Raw genomic sequence first — 18,480 nt, 5'->3', positions numbered from 1 at the left:
CAGTTGCCCCCAGAGACACAATTCAGTTGCAGTTGGTGGCCCTGGTTCTGTGACTTACTGAGGAGGAGAAAAACCTTGGCAAAGGGCCATGTTCACAGAGAGGACCCCAGTGAGAGTAGTCAGTCCAGGCATCCTTCTTCAAATCAGGGTTAGTTGAGGAAAAGGTGTTAGGAAGAGGAAGAACCACTTACTTCCCCCAAGAAAGAGTAAAACATGACAGTGGATGGTTTCCTGAAGTCTGGAGACACTGGCCACATGAATAGCCTTGAATACAAAACTATCTCCTGGACTAAGAGACCACGTCATGGGCTCAGATGTGGACCTGGGGTGTCTGGGTGCCTGACCTTAAGGGCCCTGTTATAATCTCAGATGCCTCTGTGTCTCTGCTCTCTCTCAGCTCATGTTCTAGAAGATAAGATTATTTTCCTTTCCCCCTCAAATTTAAATTTCATTCCCAGAGCCATATAGTGCCATGGAAGGACTCACATAATTTTATGGTCTTTTAAAAGGACCATTTTAATGGACAGTAAAACCTCACACATTCAACACCTGATTAATTCCCAGACAAGCTTGAAAATTTTGGTATAATCCAGGATTTCAGTGTTCAGACTGCATTATATAATTGGGCCTGTAGTGAATCCAAATTTTTCATCACTTTACTTCAATTTTAGCTATTGATATTGACAACATTAAGAAAGTTAAACTGATTTTCTTAAAGAAAAAGTTTTTCCTGTAATTTTGGCTTAACTGATTAAAATATGACTTTTTTGCATCTGAGTCAACAGGGTTTTGGTAATAAAATTTGTTTAAATGGTCAATTCAGTGAGTTGTAAAACTATCTGGCACAAACTTATTTAATGTCATTTTCTGTTTTGTTTTAAATATTAGATTCATATTTTGTAAATTATAATTGTACTTGTTACTCTTATCTGTAAATATTTATTGCATTAAAAACGTGCACTGTATTAAATAACTTGGAACAAGTATAAATAATGTCATGGCTTGGCTTTGCCTAGACTCCTAAGAGTAATGAATTATTTATAAGAAATTCACAATAATAATATAAATGATTCAGATCCTTTTAAATGTGCAAACTTAACTGTGTGACCTTGTAAAATTCTATCTATGAAGCGTGCTCATTAATTGTACTCTTATTTTTCAAGAAATGTTCCCAGTTCTTCTATTATATTGTACCTGGCCTGTATAACATTAAGTCATATCCAATGTAATAAGCTGAATATTCAAGTCACAGAAGATAAGAAATGTGTTTTATTTCTTAATATAATAAAGCATAATTTATGAAATAGACAGATGCATGTATGCAGTGTTCAATAAAAACATAGCTGTTGCATGAGTGTAGTCTGTGGCTATACGCCCCAGAGTTCCTTGGTTCCAGAACTATCTACATCAGAAGCACTGAAATCAACTCATATTGACTTTGGAACATCTGAGGATGTGGCCTAAAAATCAGCATTTTAAAACACCCTAGGGGATTCCTTAGAACCTAAGAGTTTTGTTTCATTAAATGTCTAAAATATATATATTTAACTTTTGAAGAAGTAAGCTGGTCTCATGATTCAAAATTGAAAGCACAGAAAGGTATTCAGTGAGAAGACGCTAGGCTACCGCAGTCCGCTATCCTCACGGTCAGCATCCATCATCACCTTCCTCCAAAGGGTGGCCACTGGTATTAGTTTCTTACATGTGTATACTCCAGGACATTATGTATGCATATGAAAATAAATACAAATGTGTGTTTTCCAGCATCCCACCACTATTTTACATTTTAGAGAAATCTTCCCTGGTGGCTCAGATGGTAAAGCATCTGCCTGCGGTGCGGGAGACCCGGGTTCGATCCCTGGGTTGGGAAGATCTCCTGGAGAAGGAAATGGCAACCCACTCCATTACTCTTGCCTGGAGAATCCCACGGACAGAGCAGCCTGGTAGTCTACAGTCCATGGGGTCGCAAAGAGTCAGACACGACTGAGCGACTTCACTTTCTTTCTTTCTTTCATAGCATATTATATTTGGGCTTCCCTGGTGGCTCAGCTGGTAAAGAATCGCCTGCGGTGTGGGAGACCTGGGTTTGATCCCAGGGTTGGGAAGATTCCCTGGAGAAGGGAATAGCTACCCACTCCAGTATTCTGGCCTGGAGAATTCCATGGACTGTATAGTCCATGGGGTCACAAAGAGTCGGACATGACTGAGCGACTTTCACTTTCACTTTACTTTCATATTATAGGCATTGTTTGGTCCCTTGCTTACTTCACCTCACACCGTATCTTGGCAATCTTTCCATATCATTATATAAAGTTCTTCCTCCTTCTTTCTTACACCTATAGAGTATCTTCTAATTTATTTGTCCAGTCTATCATTGATGAACATTGAAGTTGTTTCCATTATTTTGCTGTTATGAACATTGCTACAGTGAATAACATATATAATTTCATGTATGGACAACTGTTACTTCAAAAAAAAAAATCCTAAATGTAGAATCATGGAATCAGAGACCAATGTACCTTAATAATTTTGACAGTTATTCCAAATTTTTCTCTTTAGGGCTTGAATACCAAAGTTTGAGAGCCTCTGTTTTCTGGGATAATCCTAACCATCAGAGACCAGGAAAGCAGCAAAGAAACGGCAAAACAGCTGGCAGCAAGTGGGGCCTTTCCATGCTCCCTGCACCCTAGGTGAGAAGGGGTAACCAGGCATGCCCACCAGGTATAGTCAGCCAGTTCCTGGAGGGGTGCATTGACACCCAGGTCCAGGGGGCTGTGGACTGCAGGGGATGTGTAACCATGGGACCATCCTGGAGGAAGGCACACCATTTCCCCTACCATGCACCCAACCACCACGAAGTATAGCACTTGCAACTCCCTGTAAAATTGTAAGTGCTCTCTGAAAGAGTCAGTGCTTTAAATTGCTGAAAGTCATGATTCACTTTTGTGCCTGAAGTAGACTCTGTGTCTCTAGTTTCCTTGGATTACATGGCACATTTCAGATCTGTCCATGCTAATTGCTCAGGGCTCCACCCAAAGCCCAGGTGATTCTTCCTATTAGAAACTCTGAAATGTGTCTTTGTAAGCATGCTGCCTACCATGTTAGAAAAGAAAGCTCTGTTGCATGCACAGATTGTAGTATGAAGAATTTAATATTCTCTTAGAGTCGTGGATTATTGGAGTTGGAAGATACCCCAGAGAATGCCCAGACACAACCCCACATCCCACGAATGAGGAAGTTAAAGCAAAGTGTCATGACTTGTGTTCCTACACAGTCATCAGGCTTTGAGAAAATGAAAACTAATTATCTCAGAGATGACGTGAATGAGGAGAGGTTCATCATGCCCTTCTACTGGAGGGCAGGTGACTCACACAGGCATATCCTGTAACACATGATGCAGAGAAGCTTACTGTTCATTGGGTTCAATATTGAGAAACAATGCTTTCTAATACAAGAGAAATGGGATTATGTGTTGTCAAGAAGACTCACAAAAGCAGGAGTCATGTCTCTTGAATATGGACTGAACTCTGTTCAGTATTATAGAGATGAATTTATAAAAGCACAGCCCCCTTCCCAGAGCTGAGGTCACTTGTCAACCTTGACACCTACCCACTGTGTCTCTCAGGGTGTCCTTCCCACCTCAGAGCCTGTCAGAGGGATTAGACTAGCTCTGACTCACCAGTGTGCTGTTTGCTAGAACAGTCTGTTGCTGTGTCCACTCTTGGGGGGTGGTTTCCAGGATATTGCTACTTAAAGTATGCTCAGTGGGCCAGCCCTGTCGCCCTCAAATGGTAGCTAGTTGAAAATGCAGACTCTTATGCTGGGCCTCACATCTGCTGTGCCAGAATTTTACCAGATACCCCTAGGGAATCCTATGCATATTCAACTTGTGGTCATTGGTGTGCACTCGTGGCTAAGTTGCTCCAGTTGTATCTCACTCTTTGTGCCCCAGTGGACTGTAGCCCACCCATCCTCTGTCAGTGGGATTCTCCAGGCAAGAATACTGGAATGGGTTGCTATGCCCTCCTCCAGGGGATCTTCCCCACCCAGGGATCGAACCTGCATCTCTTATGTCCCCTACATTGGCAGGCAGGTTCTTTACCACTAATGCCACCTGGGAAGCCCATGGTGACTGGCAGAGGATATTGTTTACTGTGAAGAAACCCATATTGGGCTTTATATTTTTTCTGTGCCATCTGATGATGTCTACACATTTCTCCAAAGCATCTGGGTTGAGAGCCTTGGAATCCCTTTCCTTCTGTGGCCTGTGTTCACCACCTTAGTCATTTGGACCTAAACTCTGTTCGTATAGACTGGCACGGTCCCCCAGTGAACCACCCCTGCTCTCTAACAGCTGGAAGTATGAGTTGAGGATATCACCCTTGCAGGACTGCTCACCCTTATTGAGAATCCAGATCAGTAGAGACAGAATACATATCTGTGGGGTCCTAACCAGACCTGCCCCTGCTGTCAGCCCTCTTAGTATCTTTTGGCCTTTAGGTTCTCCGAGGATTAAGAACTCTTAATCATAACACTAGCAGGGGAAAATGGGAGCTTGAGAAAATCAGGAGTGCCTTTCTTTTCTCGGTTAATATTATTAAACAGAGTCATAAATTTCAAGACATCAATGCATTGATTGAGATTAGCGAGAGGGACTTTGATATCACTCCTTTTTTTAACTCTGAAATCTATATTTCATATAGAAAAGCATATAAAATATGTATGTAGAATTTAAAGAATAATTACATGAACACCAGTGTGCCCACTTGTAGCTTAAGATATAAAACATTGCCAATATTTCGGCAACCCCCAGTGGTCCTTTCCTGATGGCATAGCCCTTCCTACATGCTGTGGACTGAATAACTGTGCCCTCAAAATTCATATGTTGAAGACCGAAAGTCATGGTATTTGGAGGTGAGGCCTTAGGGAAAGTAATTAGGTCTTGAGGGTAGAGCCCTCATGATGGTTATTATGTGATGTGTGCTAAGTTGCCTCAGTTGTGTCCAACTCTCTGCGACCCCATGGACTGAAGCCCACCAGGCTCCTCTGTCCATGGGATTCTCCAGGCAAGAATACTGAAGTGGGTTGCTAGTTCCTTCTCCAGGGAATCTTCCCAACCCAGGGATCGAACCTGAGTCTCTTGCATTGGCAGGCAGGTTCTTTACCACTGTGCCACCTGGGAAGTCTCTTAATGGGATTGGTAGCCTTAAAAGAAGAGGAGGAGAACTGGCCCTCTCTCCACTTTGTGAGGACTTGATGAGAAAACAGCCCTCACCAAGAACCACCTCTTCTTGCACCTTGATCTCAGACCTCGCAGCCTCCAGAACAGTGAGTGATAGAGGTTTTGTTTTTTAAGCTAAGACACCACCCCAGAGGTAACCGCTATTTTGAATCTTGTGTTACTTGTTTTCTTACTTTTCTTTTTCCCAACTTTGAATGTGTTCCTGAAGAATTTAATCCTTTGCCCACTTTTGCCTGCTTTTGAAGTCCGAGTGGAACTATTGGGTTGGCCAGAAAGTTTGCTTGGGTTTTTCCATGTTACAGAAAAAGTCAAACAAACTTCCTGACTTAAGCTGGCCAAATATTGTAGGTAATCATCTGTGACTCTCTTTCTTTGCCCTCTACTATGTTTGTGATATTCACCTGTGTTGAAGCATGCACTTCGAGTTTGTTCATCTTCATTGCTGTAGAGCATTTTGTTTTGTGCCAGTCTCAGCCTATCAATAACCAGTGCTGTGGGTGGACTGGCCCTTGGGGGTTTTATTATGCCATCAAGAGGCCCTTCAGCAATAACCATCAGAAAATGCTGAAAAAATTAAGTTTTATTACTTACAGGACCTGGAAATTACACAGAATACCTGCTTTTATTGGGGTTGAGGTTGGGGGCCTGGGGTTTTGAGGGCTCACTCGTTAGTGGTGAATTTAAAACATAAAAGGGGGAATTTAAAGCACAGGAAGACAAGAGTACAAATGGTCAGTTATTGAAATCAACCAAGATCTCTAAAACAAAGGAACCCGGAGGGGTGGAAACAGGGTTTGGCTGGTGATGTATTTATTCAAGATAGTCCTCTTTGGGGTTCAGTTCAGTTCAGTCGCTCAGTCGTGTCCAGCTCTTTGCGACCCCATGGACTGCAGCACGCCAGGCCTCCCGGTCCATCATCAACTCATGGAGTTTACTCAAGCTCACATCCATTGAGTCAGTGATGCCATCGAACCATCTCATCCTTTGTCATCCCCTTCTCTTCCCACCTTCAATCTTTCCCAGCACCAGGGTCTTTTCCAGTGAGTCAGTTCTTCGCATCAGGTGGCCAAATTCAGACTTAAATTGAAGAAAGTAGGGAAAACCACTAGACTATTCAGGTATGGCATAAATCAAATCCCTTACGATTATACAGTGGAAGTGACAAAGAGATCCAGAGAATTAGATCTGATAGAGTGCCTGAAGAACTATGGACGGAGGTTTGTAACATTGTTCAGGAGGCCGTGGTCAAGACCATCCCCAAGAAAAAGAAATGCAAAAGGCAAAATGGTTGTCTCAGGAGGCCTTACAAATAGCTGTGAAAGAAAGAGAAGTGAAAGGCAAAGGGGAGAAGGAAAGATATGCCCATTTGAATGCAGAGTTCCAAAGAATAGCAAGGAGAGATAAGAAAGACTTCCTCAGTGATCAGTGCGAAGGAATTGAGGAAAATAATAGAATGGGAAAGACTAGAGATCTCTTCAAAAATATTAGAGATACCAAGGGAACATTTCATGCAAAGATGGGCTCGATAAAGGACAGAAATGGTATGGACCTAACAGAAGGAGAAGCTATTAAGAAGAGGTGGCAAGAATACACAGAAGAACTATACAAAAAAGATCTTCAAGACCCAGATAATCGTGATGGTGTGATCACTCACCTAGAGCCAGACATCCTAGAATACGAAGTCAAGTGGGCCTTAGGAAGCATCACTACGAACCAAGCTAGTGGAGGTGATGGCATTCCGGTAGAGCTATTTCAAATCCTGAAAGATGATGCTGTGAAAGTGCTGCACTCAATATGCCAGCAAATTTGGAAAACTCAGCAGTGGCCACAGGACTGGAAAAGGTCAGTTTTCCTTCCAATCCCAAAGAAAGGCAATGCCAAAGAATGCTCCAACTACCACACAATTGCACTCATCTCACACGCTAGTAAAGGAATGCTCAAAATTCTCCAAGCCAGGCTTCAGCAATACATGAACCGTGAACTTCCAGATGTTCAAGCTGGTTTTAGAAAAGGCAGAGGTACCAGAGATCAAATTGCCAACATCTGCTGGATCATGGAAAAAGCAAGAGAGTTCCAGAAAAACATCTATTTCTGCTTTATTGACTATGCCAAAGCCTTTGTGTGGACCACAACAAACTGTGGAAAATTCTTCAAGAGATGGGAATACCAGACCACCTGACCTGTCTCTTGAGAAATCTGTATGCAGGTCAGGAAGCAACAGTTAGAACTGGACATGAAACAACAGACTGGTTCCAAATAGGAAAAGGAGTATGTCAAGGCTCTATATTGTCTCCCTGCTTATTTGACTTATATGCAGGGCACATCATGAAAATCCCCATGGACAGGGGAGCCTGGTGGGCTACAGTCCATGGGGTCGCAAAGAGTCGAACACAACTGAACGATTAAGCACATACACGGGACTCTCATGCCCTCCAAATTTTTTAAAAAGATTTTTTGAAGTGAATCATTTTTAAAGTCTTTATTGAATTTGTTACAGTATTGCTTCTGTTTTATGTTTTTTGTTTTTTTGGCCGTGAGGCTTGAGGGATTGTAGCTTCCTGACCAGGGATTGAACCTGCACCCTCTGCTTTGGAAGGGGAAGTCATAACCACTGGACCACCAGGGAAGTTCCCCATCCCAACCATTTTTTAATTGATAAAAAAATATGTGAGATATATGTGTATGTACATATAGTCTAGTAATCTTATTAATGGACTTCCCAGGTGCCACTAGTGGTAAAGAACCTGCATGCCAATGCAGGAGATTTAAGAGACGCGGGTTTGATCCCTGGGTCAGAAGATTCCCTGGAAGAGGGCATGGCAGCCCACTCCAGTATTCTTACCTGGAGAATCCCATGGACAAAGGAGCCAGGCAGGATCACAGAGAGTCGGACACAACTGAAGTAACTTAGCATGCAATGTTATTAAACTCTTTTATTGGTTTTGGTTTATACATGCATAGTTTAGGCTTTTTTTAGAAACATAAATCATATCCCCTGTAAATAATGATACTTGATCTCTTTTTTTCCAATTTGCCTTATGTTTCTCTTTCATGCCCTATTGCCTTGACCAAGACATCAGCACAGTATTAAATGAAAGTGATGAGTGAGCCCCTCACCTTGTATCTGAACATCAGAGACAGGGCTTTTAGGATGTCCTCATTGACTATGATGTTTGTTATAACATTTCATATTAGATTGAAAAATATAAAAATTGGTGGCATTTGACCATTTCTGACTTACAAAAACAGCAGTTTCATATATTTTAACATAATAGTTGCTCTTATCAGGTTAAGGTAGTTCCCTCCTATTCTGATGTTTCTTAAAGATTTGGAATACTTTTTTTTATATTATGAATGGTGTGGGGGTTTTTTTCAAATGCTTTTTTTGCAGTTACTGAGTTGACATATTTCCATGTTTCTTGTTATTGTTTGATTTCTAAACACTAGAACAGTCTTATGTTTCTGGATTAAATTCAGTGTTTCTTATTCGATATTTTGTATTTATATTCTGCAATGAGCATGTCCTGTGAATTCATGCTGACTGAACTGTGTCCTGTGACTGGATTTTATTGTACTGTGTGTTCAGATGTTACCTGTGCCTGTTTGCTTTCTCTTTGCTCTCTATAATTCTGATTAGTTTTCTCCTGCTATTCTATGTATCTTATAACCTCTCTTTCACATTTTCCTTACTTTTGTCTCTCTCATGCATTCTGATTAATTTCTTCTGATAAATATTCCAAAGTCCCCTTTTGAGTTATTTATTTTTAACTCCTAAAAGTTCCGTTTCAAATTTGTATGGCTATTTTTCATAATTTATTGTTCCCTGCATGCATGTTTAAAGTTATTCATTATTTATTTTACTTTTATAAGCTGTTTTTAGTCTATAACTAATATGTGAAATCTTTATAGGTCTGTTTCTCCTTGCTCTTATTTTTTTCTACAAATTCTCACTCATGGTACTGTACTTTCCTACCTTCTTTTTCATGATTTCTTTTGTCTCTTGCTTGTATTCCTTAAAAAATTTTATGTGCTGGAGTTCTTGGAGATTTGGAGTAGAGTTCCTAGTGTAGAGAACTGACTTTTGCTCTCATCTGTCAGCTGTGGATACTTATCCAGCCTGTCTAAAACTACTAGATTATTGGTTTCAGGTTTTGTTGAACACCCATATGTGTTATAAGAAATGTGAATTGGGGCTGTCTAGGTTCCAAAGCAGCGGGGAAGGCAATGGCAACCCACTCCAGTACTCTTGCCTGGAAAATCCCATGGATGGAGGAGCCTGGTAGGCTACAGTCCATGGGGTCGCGAAGAGTCGGACCCGACTGAGCGACTTCACTTTCACTTTTCACTTTCATGCATTGGAGAAGGAAATGGCAACCCACTCCAGTGTTCTTGCCTGGAGAATCCCAGGGACGGGGGAGCCTGGTGGGCTGCCATCTATGGGGTCGCACAGGGTCGGACATGACTGAAGCGACTTAGCAGCAGCAGCAGCAGGCTCCAAAAGGGCAGCTTATTATTACATCTTCCTGAGGGAATCTCCTCTCTCTCTTCTCAGTACAAAGATTTAGAGAGTAATTTTCATTGCAGTTCCTTGAGACTATAACCCTTTGGGTTCCCAGTGTTATGATGAGGACTTTTGTGTAGACTCTGCCTTTTAGGCAGGCCCTTGGTTTCTTCTCCTGTATTCATGCCCCAGAGAAGTGTGACACTGAAGTTCAAGTTCACATCAGTTTGGCCGCTACTCTCAATGTCAAAGACTGCTTTGGTGCACTACTTACCTCTCTGGGTTTCCATCTTATTGCCTATGTTTTCCTGTCTTTCTTGCCTGCTATCAGCTCTTTTAATAACTTTTTTAATCCAGTATTTAAAATTTTTCTCAGCAGGAGGGTCAATCTGAAATATTTTGCCTACCGTATTACTGGAAACTAAAGTCCAGAGGTAATATTTCTTGCTTTTTTATTGTATAACTGGTTTAATTTTTTAAATTAATTGGAGGATAATTACTTTACAATATTGTGATGGTTTCTGCCGTACATCAACATGAATGGGCCATAGGTATACATGTGTCCCCTGCATCCTGAACCCCCTTCCCATCTCCCTCCTCACCCTATCCCTCTAAGTTGTCCCAGAGCACCAGCTTTGGGTGTTCTGCTTCATGCATTGATCTCGCACTGGTCATGTTTTACATATGGTAATGTATATGTTCCAATGCTATTCTCTCAAATCATCCCACTCTCTCCTTTTCCAGAGTCCAAAAGTCTGTTCTTTACCTCTGTGTCTCCTTTGCTGCCCTGCATGTAGAATCGTCAGTACCATCATTGTTAATATACAGTATTTGTCTTTCTCTTTCTGATTTACTTCACTCTGGTCATACACCTCATTACAACTGACTCAAATGTGTTCCTTTTTATAGCTGAGACATTCCATTGTATATATGTACCACAACTTCCTTATCCATTCATCTGCCGATGGACATCTAGGTTGCTTCCATGTCCTGGCTATTGTAAACAGTGCTGCAGTGAACACTGGGGTACATGTGTCTCTTTCAATTCTGGTTTCCTCAGGGTGTATGTCCAGCAGTGGGATTGCTGGGTTGTACGGCAATTCTATTCCCAGTTTTTTTAAGGAATCTCCACACTGTTCTCCATAGTGGCTGTACCAGTTTGCATTCCCACCAACAATATAAGAGAGGGTTCCCCTTTCTCTACACCCTCTCCAGCATTTATTGTTTATAGACTTTTTGATGATGGCCATTCTGACTGGTGTGAGGTAATACCTCGTCATTTTGATTTGCATTTCTCTAATAATGAGTGATGTTGAGCATCTTTCAATGTGTTTATTAGCCATCTATATGTCTTCTTTGGAGAAATGTCTGTTTAGGTCTTTTGCCCACTTTTTGATTGGACTGTTCATTTTTCTGGTATTGATAGCTGCATGAGCTGCTTGTATATTTTGGAGATTAATTATTTGTCAGTTGTTTCATTTGCTATTATTTTCTCTCATTCTGAGGGTTCTCTTTTCACTTTGCTTATAGTTTCCTTCATTGTGCAAAAGCTTTTAAGTTTAATTAGGTCTGATTTGTTTATTTTTGTTTATATTTCCATTATTCTGGGAGGTGAGTCATAGAGGATCTTGCTGTGATTTATGTCGGAGAGTGTTCTGCCTATATTTTCCTCTAAGAGTTTTATAGTTCCTGGTCTTACATTTAGGTCTTTAATCCATTTCAAGTTTATTTTTGTGTATGGTGTTAGAAAGTGTCCTAGTTTCATTCAGTTGACCAACTGACTACTTTTCTATTGTGATACCTATCATTAAGTCAGTGAATATAATTAGCAACCCTTAGACTCAAACTTGGGGTTTCCCTGGTGGCTCAGATGGTAAAGAATCCTCCTGCAATGCAGGTAGACCTGGGTTCCATCCATGGGTTGGGAAGATCCCCTGGAGGAGGGCATGGCAACCCACTCCAGGATTCTTGCCTGGAGAATCTCATGGACAGAGGAGCCTGGCAGGCTACAGTCCATGGGGTCATAAAGAGTCGGACACAACTGAACGACTAAGCACAGCACAGCACAGGCTCAAATTTACTTATTTCCCCAGGGAAGCTGAGACAGAGCCACAGAGAGAATCATATATTAATATATTCTGCTACTTAAGCAAGATGGTATCCTACTCCATTCTGGCCCATCATTTGGCAGTGATGAAGATCATACCCTTGACTTTGCAGAGGGGTCCCTAGAGAATCTCTTATTCTCTTCCCCAAACAGTGTTAAGCATTATACTCAGCCCTCTGGATCCCTGGGTCCTGCATTTGCAGAATCAACTAACTGCAGATCAAAAATACTCAGAAAAAAGAAAAGTAGAACCAATTCCAGAAAAGTAAAACTGGAATTTGCCACACACCAGCAACTATTTACATGGTATTTACATAGTATTAGGTATTATGAGTAATCTAGACATGATTTAAAGTATATGGCTGGCCAATTCATGGTGATGTATGGCAGAAACCATCACAGTATTGTAAAGTAATTATCCTCTAATTAAAAATTAAAATTAAAAGTAGTATACGAGAGGATTGTGTAAGTGAAATGAAGTCGCTCAGTTGTGTCCAACTCTTTGTGACCCCATGTACTGTAGCCTGCCAGGCTCCTCCGTCCATGGGATTTTCTAAGCACAAGTACTGGAGTGGGCTGCCATTTCCTTCTCCAGGGGATCGTCCCAACCCAGGGATCAAACCCAGGTCTCCTGCATTGCAGACAGGCGCTTTACCATCTGAGCCACCAGGGAAGCCCAAATTCTACAAATACTACACTGTTCATGTAAGGGATTGAGCATCCATGGATTTTTGGTATCTTCAAGGGTCCTAGAACCCATCCCCCTTGAATACAGAGGGATAAATGTATTCATATGGTGCCTGCCATGACTTATAGCTTCCACTTGTGAGATTTCTTCTCTCCCTAACCCATGTCCAGGTGTGTCTGAATCAAAATGCTCAGTGGTAATCAGACAGGGTGATTCTCCTCCTCCCCACTCCCTGCTAGGGCATATGGAACAAAGTATGAAGATAGTTTTGGTTGTCAGAACTTAGGGTGACTCAAGGTGGAGCTGCTACTGGGATCTAGTGGGCAGATGCCTGGGATATTACTAAACAGTCCACCCAACAAAGAATTATCTGGCTCCAAATCTGTATCGTGCTGAGCTTGAGACATGCTGGGAATTGATGAACCCAGGTTCTTCCCATAAGAGGATGAATTCCTCAAATTGTAGGTGACAGAAAATACATCATCAGCCAAAAGCAAAAATATGACATAGCAAGCTGGCATCACCTCTGGGCTGAGAGAAATCGTTCACAGAAATATTTAAGCAGTACATGTTTCAGTCATTGCAGTGCATAAAACTGTCTTTAGGAACATGGACACAGTGTGACTTACTTAAGTAAAAAAGAAAAAGTCCCAATTTCCAGTCCTGTTTCCCATAAGAGTGGAAAAATCACTAATTGTTTCCCATAAGAGTTGAAAAATCACTTAACCATTGTTAAATGGTTAAGTCAGGGCATGTGAGCTAAGTCACTTCAGCAGTGTCTTGACTCTTTGTGACACTATGGACCGCAGCCCACCAGGCTCCTCTGTCCAGTCCAGAACAATTAAAACTTCCACATTGACCAAAGGTCTCCCAGGACACCCATGTAGTGATTTGACTGAAATCTGATTATTAGAATTGCTGAGTCAGTATACATCATGAACAATTTCAGTGGCTTCCATTCAGGAGACCATTTTCCCTCAGAAAAATATAATTCACTAGCACTTGAGAAACAAAGAGATATTCTTCAAGTTGATTCAGTCACATTTTAAAATTGATGTATAACTTAGGACATAAAATATATAAAATTTCAATGATTCTGTACCAAATAAGATTGTACCAGCAGACTTGCTGAAGTCATTAATGAGAACAGGTGAAATAATTTCTAGGAGAATAATCAGAGTTCAATAGAGAAGTAAAAACACCATGTATAACGTAAAGGGTTTATTATGGGGCTTATTGTGGGGATGGTAGAGCAGGTCACATAAGGCTATTTTCTCTGCATCTAGTGTTGAGCTGGCAGTTTAGCCAGACCAGCAGTTGGAGGTGAGCTGGGCATAGATGAGACCAAAGACAAATGAGAAGCTGGATCTGTCTCTTTCAACCTCCAGCCTCAGTGCTGTGGGTAGCCTTCAGGAGAAGCTGGTTTTGCCATGGCACTGCATGTGTGCTTATCCCAGAGAAGCTAAGGAGGGAAGCTGTCAGGAGATGCAGTGCCATGGCAAAACCAGCTTCTGAAGGCTACCCAAAGCACTGAGTACTGCCCCTGGCCAACAAGGTGAACCAGCAGATCAGTGGCAGCTCTCCTGGTACTCTACAGCTGGGCTGTAAATATAGCAGCTAAAATAGCTGCTGCTTATCTTCTTTTTTAAAAAGATTAGTTTATTTAAATTGGAGGATAATTGCTTTATAATATTGTGATGGTTTTTGCCATACATCGACATGAATGGGCCACAGGTATATATGTGTCCCTCCATCCTGAACCCCCCTCCCACTTCCCTCCCTACCCCATCCCTCTGGGTTGTCCCAGAGTACTGGCTTTGAGTGCCCTGCTTCATGCATTGAACTTGCACTGGTCATCTATTTTACATATGGTAATATACATGTTTCAATGCTATTCTCTCAAATCATCCCACCCTTGCCTTCTCCCAGAGTCCAAGTCTGTTCATTTTTAGAAACTAAATATATTTTAATAAAAAACAAAATACAAAATATTTTCAGAAAACAGAAATATTTAATCCTTTTCCTACAAATTAGAAGTCACTTCAGCCCCAGAACATAGTTTTCGATGCATGTATTTGTATGCATGTGTTTCACAGACTGTTCATTAAACTGCTATTGCAAAGCAGAAGGTGGGCGGGACCATCTCAGGAGGAAAGATGTTGGAAAAGCCACACCTCGGAATCATTTGGAAATTTGACATTTTCTAATTTTATCTTTTGACTTCTCATTTCTAAGTATTTTCATTTCTTTACTACAATCTGTCCTTGCAAGAGAGAGAATTGTTAATAGAAGTGCAGACACGAAAAGAATCTTTCCCACCCCTGCTGCAAGAGCCCGACTTTCTCAATCAAACCCACCCACCCCCTTCCTGAAACATGTCATCCGGAGTAATCTGTCACCCAGAAATTTTCCCTTTCTCCCAATACACTATGCGACCAAGTTCTGTGACTTCCCTGCACCTCTAAATTCCAAGTATCACAACCAGTGCCAGGAGTAAAAACTGAAAGATGAGAGCAGCAAAGGCCCCCTCTGCCAGTGCTAGCTTTCTTCTCAAGAATAATTATAACAGTAATCATAAAAAAAAGCCCTGGTTCTCTGTAATTAAGGAAAAGGGAAAAGGAAAGGCATTTGCCAGGATAACCCTGCCCCTTTCCTACATCCCACCCCTGCATGCCTACCAGGATGGAGTCCCTTCCACCCAGTAACCCTGCAGCACTGCTCCTGGCCAGGGCATCTGGCAAACATCCTCCAGCCAAGTGCAGCCCTGGCAAGGCGAGGACACCTTGGCACCAAAGACAGGAAGGGGCCGCTCGAGGACACAGCAGCATCTCCGGGATTTCTGATCTCCTGTTTGTTCCCCGTTACCACCCTGCCTCCCCCTGTCCTTCCACACCTGGGGGCTGAATGGAGGGTGGTGGCCTCGGGACATCTGCGGGGCAAGAGGGGACAAGGGGAGTCTTACAGTCAGTGATTCCATCTGTCTGTGCCAAGACTTGCTGTCTGGAACCCTTCGCACTGCCCAGTCCGTTACCTCAAAAGTATAAATCAGTGTTCCTGATTTTCTTCTCTGATTCCGGTCACCAGCAGGCGGTTGCCGGCCATGAACTGCACATTCAGCACATTGCTCATCTGGCTGGTGTAGACGCCCAGGAGCTCACTGGACGAGCCATCGGTGGGCATGCTGTTGTGCTTGCTCTTGATGTCCCAGATACGCACGGAGTTATCCATGGATGCTGATGCAATCAGGCTGCTGTCCAGGCTGAAGGTGACGCTGGTGATGTCATCCATGTGGCCCTGTAGCTCTTTGTAGAGGGTCCCAGATGCCAGGTCCCACAGCTTCAGCAGCTGGTCCTCGCCTGCCGACACCAGGTACTGACCGTTGGGGGAAAAGGCCAGACAGCGCACGGGGCCACAGTGGCCTGTGAAGAGTCTCAGCGAGTTCCCCTGCTGGGCACTCCACAGCCGCACCGTCTTGTCTGTCGAGCCCGTGGCTAAATAGTTTGAATTGGGGTGGAACTTGACACAGTCCACATCCGCCAGGTGCCCGGCGTAGATTCGCAGTGGGTAAGTCCGATCAAACGACCACAGCCGCGCTGTGCGGTCGTAGGACGCACTGGCAAAGAACAGGCTGTGCGGGCTGATGTCCAGGTCCCACACGGGGTAGGCATGGCCCTGGTACAGCACAGTGTTAGTGAAGCTCTCCAGGTCCCAGTACCTGATGGACGTGTCTTCAGAGCAGGAGAGCAGCGCCGAGCTGTCCGGGAGGAACCTGGTGCTGTACACCGGCCCACAGTGTCCTTGCAGAACCTTCATCTCCTTGGCTGTCCTGTCCTCCTCGTCGACCTCCAGTGTATCATAAGTCAAGTGAATGCGGGACACGTCTACTTGATGGGGCTTGGATTTAAACTTGGAAGTCAGACTCCACAGTTTTATACGGGAGTTGTTAAAGCCCGAGGCGAGCAGCTTGTTGTCGGGGGAGGCCTCCGCCGTGTTCAGCAGCTGCTCAGTGTTGTAGAAGGTGTAGGTGTAGATGGTGGTGAGGGAGGGGGGGCCATCCTGGACGCGCTTGATGGTCTCCTGAAGGATGTCCAGATCCTCCTCTTTCTGCAGGATGTACATGGGCAGGTCGGTGGGCTCCAGGCCACTGCCCTGGCCTCTGGAGGAGCTGCCCTGGCCTCTGGAGGAGCTGCCCTCACCACTGGAGGAGCCGCCCTCGCCGGTGGAGGAGCCACCGCTGGCATAGAGCTGGTAGTCCATCCTCTCGGCGGGCTGCACGTCCAGGTGGATGTGCCAGGTGAGGACTCTGCACAGCGCGGTGTTGTTGTCACTCTGGAGGTAGCAGAGAAGGTAGTTGTAGCCGTCTTCTGGCAGACGAACCACGTACTTGTTGTCCAGGAAGGCCCGCAGCTGGAAGTTAGACAGGAGGTCTTGGATGGTCTGGGTGGTCTGGAGCTGCTCAATGACGACCTTCTGGCTGGCATTCTGGAGAAACATTCCATGGAAGCGGCTGTAAAAGCTTTCCACTGTGCTCTTTGAACTGTTCTGGACCAGGTCGAGATGGAGGTAGACAAAGAGAGGGTAGAGGAGAGGCATCAGTTCGTCGCTATGCTGGGAGTCAGAGTCCATGAGAAAATCCCGCAGCCGTCCGAACTGTACTTCATATTGCTGGGGGTCTGCCTGGCAAGGGGCTGCAGACACTGTGTTGGCACAACCAGATTCTGACTGGACTGCGAGGCTGGTAGCCATATCCTGGATGCTCTGTGACAGTCGCAGGCCTTGCCTCGGTGGGCCGTCCCCGCCCCGGTACTGCCGGCGTTTGAGGTAGCAGGACACGGCCATCTGCATCTCCTCGGCGCGAAACTGCTCCATGACTGAAGATCCCAGGCGGCTTCCGCTTCCTGTGCCGGCCGCTGCCGCCGGGGTTACCCCACAACCACTTCCGTCTTTCCCGGCAGGCTCAGCCACCCCCTCCCCGCCACCATCCCACGCCGCCCCTCCCTCTCCCCCACCCCCGGCCGTCCCTCCGTACCCATCCCTCTCCTCCCCCACCGCCTTTCCCCACACCCCCCATCCCGAGGTTGTGGCTCTGGGCAGCCATCTCCTGACTAATGCGCACTAATGCCCCACTGGGGCCCAAAAGTCTGTTGTTGTTTTTATATATAATTGATGTATTTATTTCAATTGGAGGATAATTAGTTTACAATATTGTGGATTTTTTTTTTGCCATACATCTACATGAATCAGTGACAGGTACACATGTGTCCCAACATCCTGAACCACGCCCCGCCCCCTTCCCACCCTATTCCTCCTGGTTGTCCCAGAGCATCAGTTTTGAGCGCCCTGTTTCATGCACCGAACTTGCACTGGTCATCTGTTTCACATATGGTGATATAGATGTTTCAGTGCTATACTATCAAATCATCTCACCCTCACCTTCTCCAACAGAGTCCAAAAGTCTGTTCTTTAAGTCTCTCTTTTGCTGCCCTGCATATAGGCTCATCATTACCATCTTTCTAAATTCCATATATATACATTAATATACAGTATTTGTGTTTCTCCTTCTGACTTACTTCACTCTGTACAATAAGCTCCAATTTGATCCACCTCATTAGAATTGATTCAAATGTGTTCATTTTTAAAAATATGTGTTCATTTTTATAGCTGAGTAATATTCCACTGTGTACATGTACCATGGCTTCTTTATCCATTCCTCTGCTGAAGGATATCTAGGGTGCTTCCATGTCCTAGCTATTATAAATGTTCATTGCAAAAGTTGGTTCTTTATGTCTGTGTCTCCTTTGCTGCCCTGTGCTGCTTAACTTCTTAACTTCTAAATCTCATGGGGCTTTCTCTTGTGGCCAACCCCAGCCTACTAAGATCATGGCATCTGGTCCCATCACTTCATGGGAAATAGATGGGGAAACAGTGGAAACAATGTCAGA

The 18,480-nt window shown here is 43.8% G+C and overlaps 1 protein-coding gene across 1 annotated transcript; it reads right to left on the bottom strand.

Moving 5' to 3' along the window:
• Positions 1–15,583: 15,583 nt before the first annotated feature.
• On the bottom strand, positions 15,584–17,407 carry LOC102176868 (TAF5-like RNA polymerase II p300/CBP-associated factor-associated factor 65 kDa subunit 5L). The gene is made up of 2 exons (XM_018043727.1): positions 16,771–17,407; positions 15,584–16,713 (listed from the first exon to the last, which is right to left on the bottom strand). Exons 1-2 carry the CDS (start codon positions 17,405–17,407, stop codon positions 15,584–15,586), a joined length of 1,767 nt encoding a protein of 588 aa, XP_017899216.1.
• Between the last annotated feature and the right edge of the window lie 1,073 nt (positions 17,408–18,480).

The sequence above is a fragment of the Capra hircus genome (assembly GCF_001704415.2).
Source record: "Capra hircus breed San Clemente chromosome X unlocalized genomic scaffold, ASM170441v1, whole genome shotgun sequence".
Taxonomy (NCBI): Eukaryota; Metazoa; Chordata; class Mammalia; order Artiodactyla; family Bovidae; genus Capra; species Capra hircus.
The sequence above is the reverse complement of the archived record's forward strand: the minus strand, read 5'-3'. Positions and strand labels throughout refer to the sequence as shown.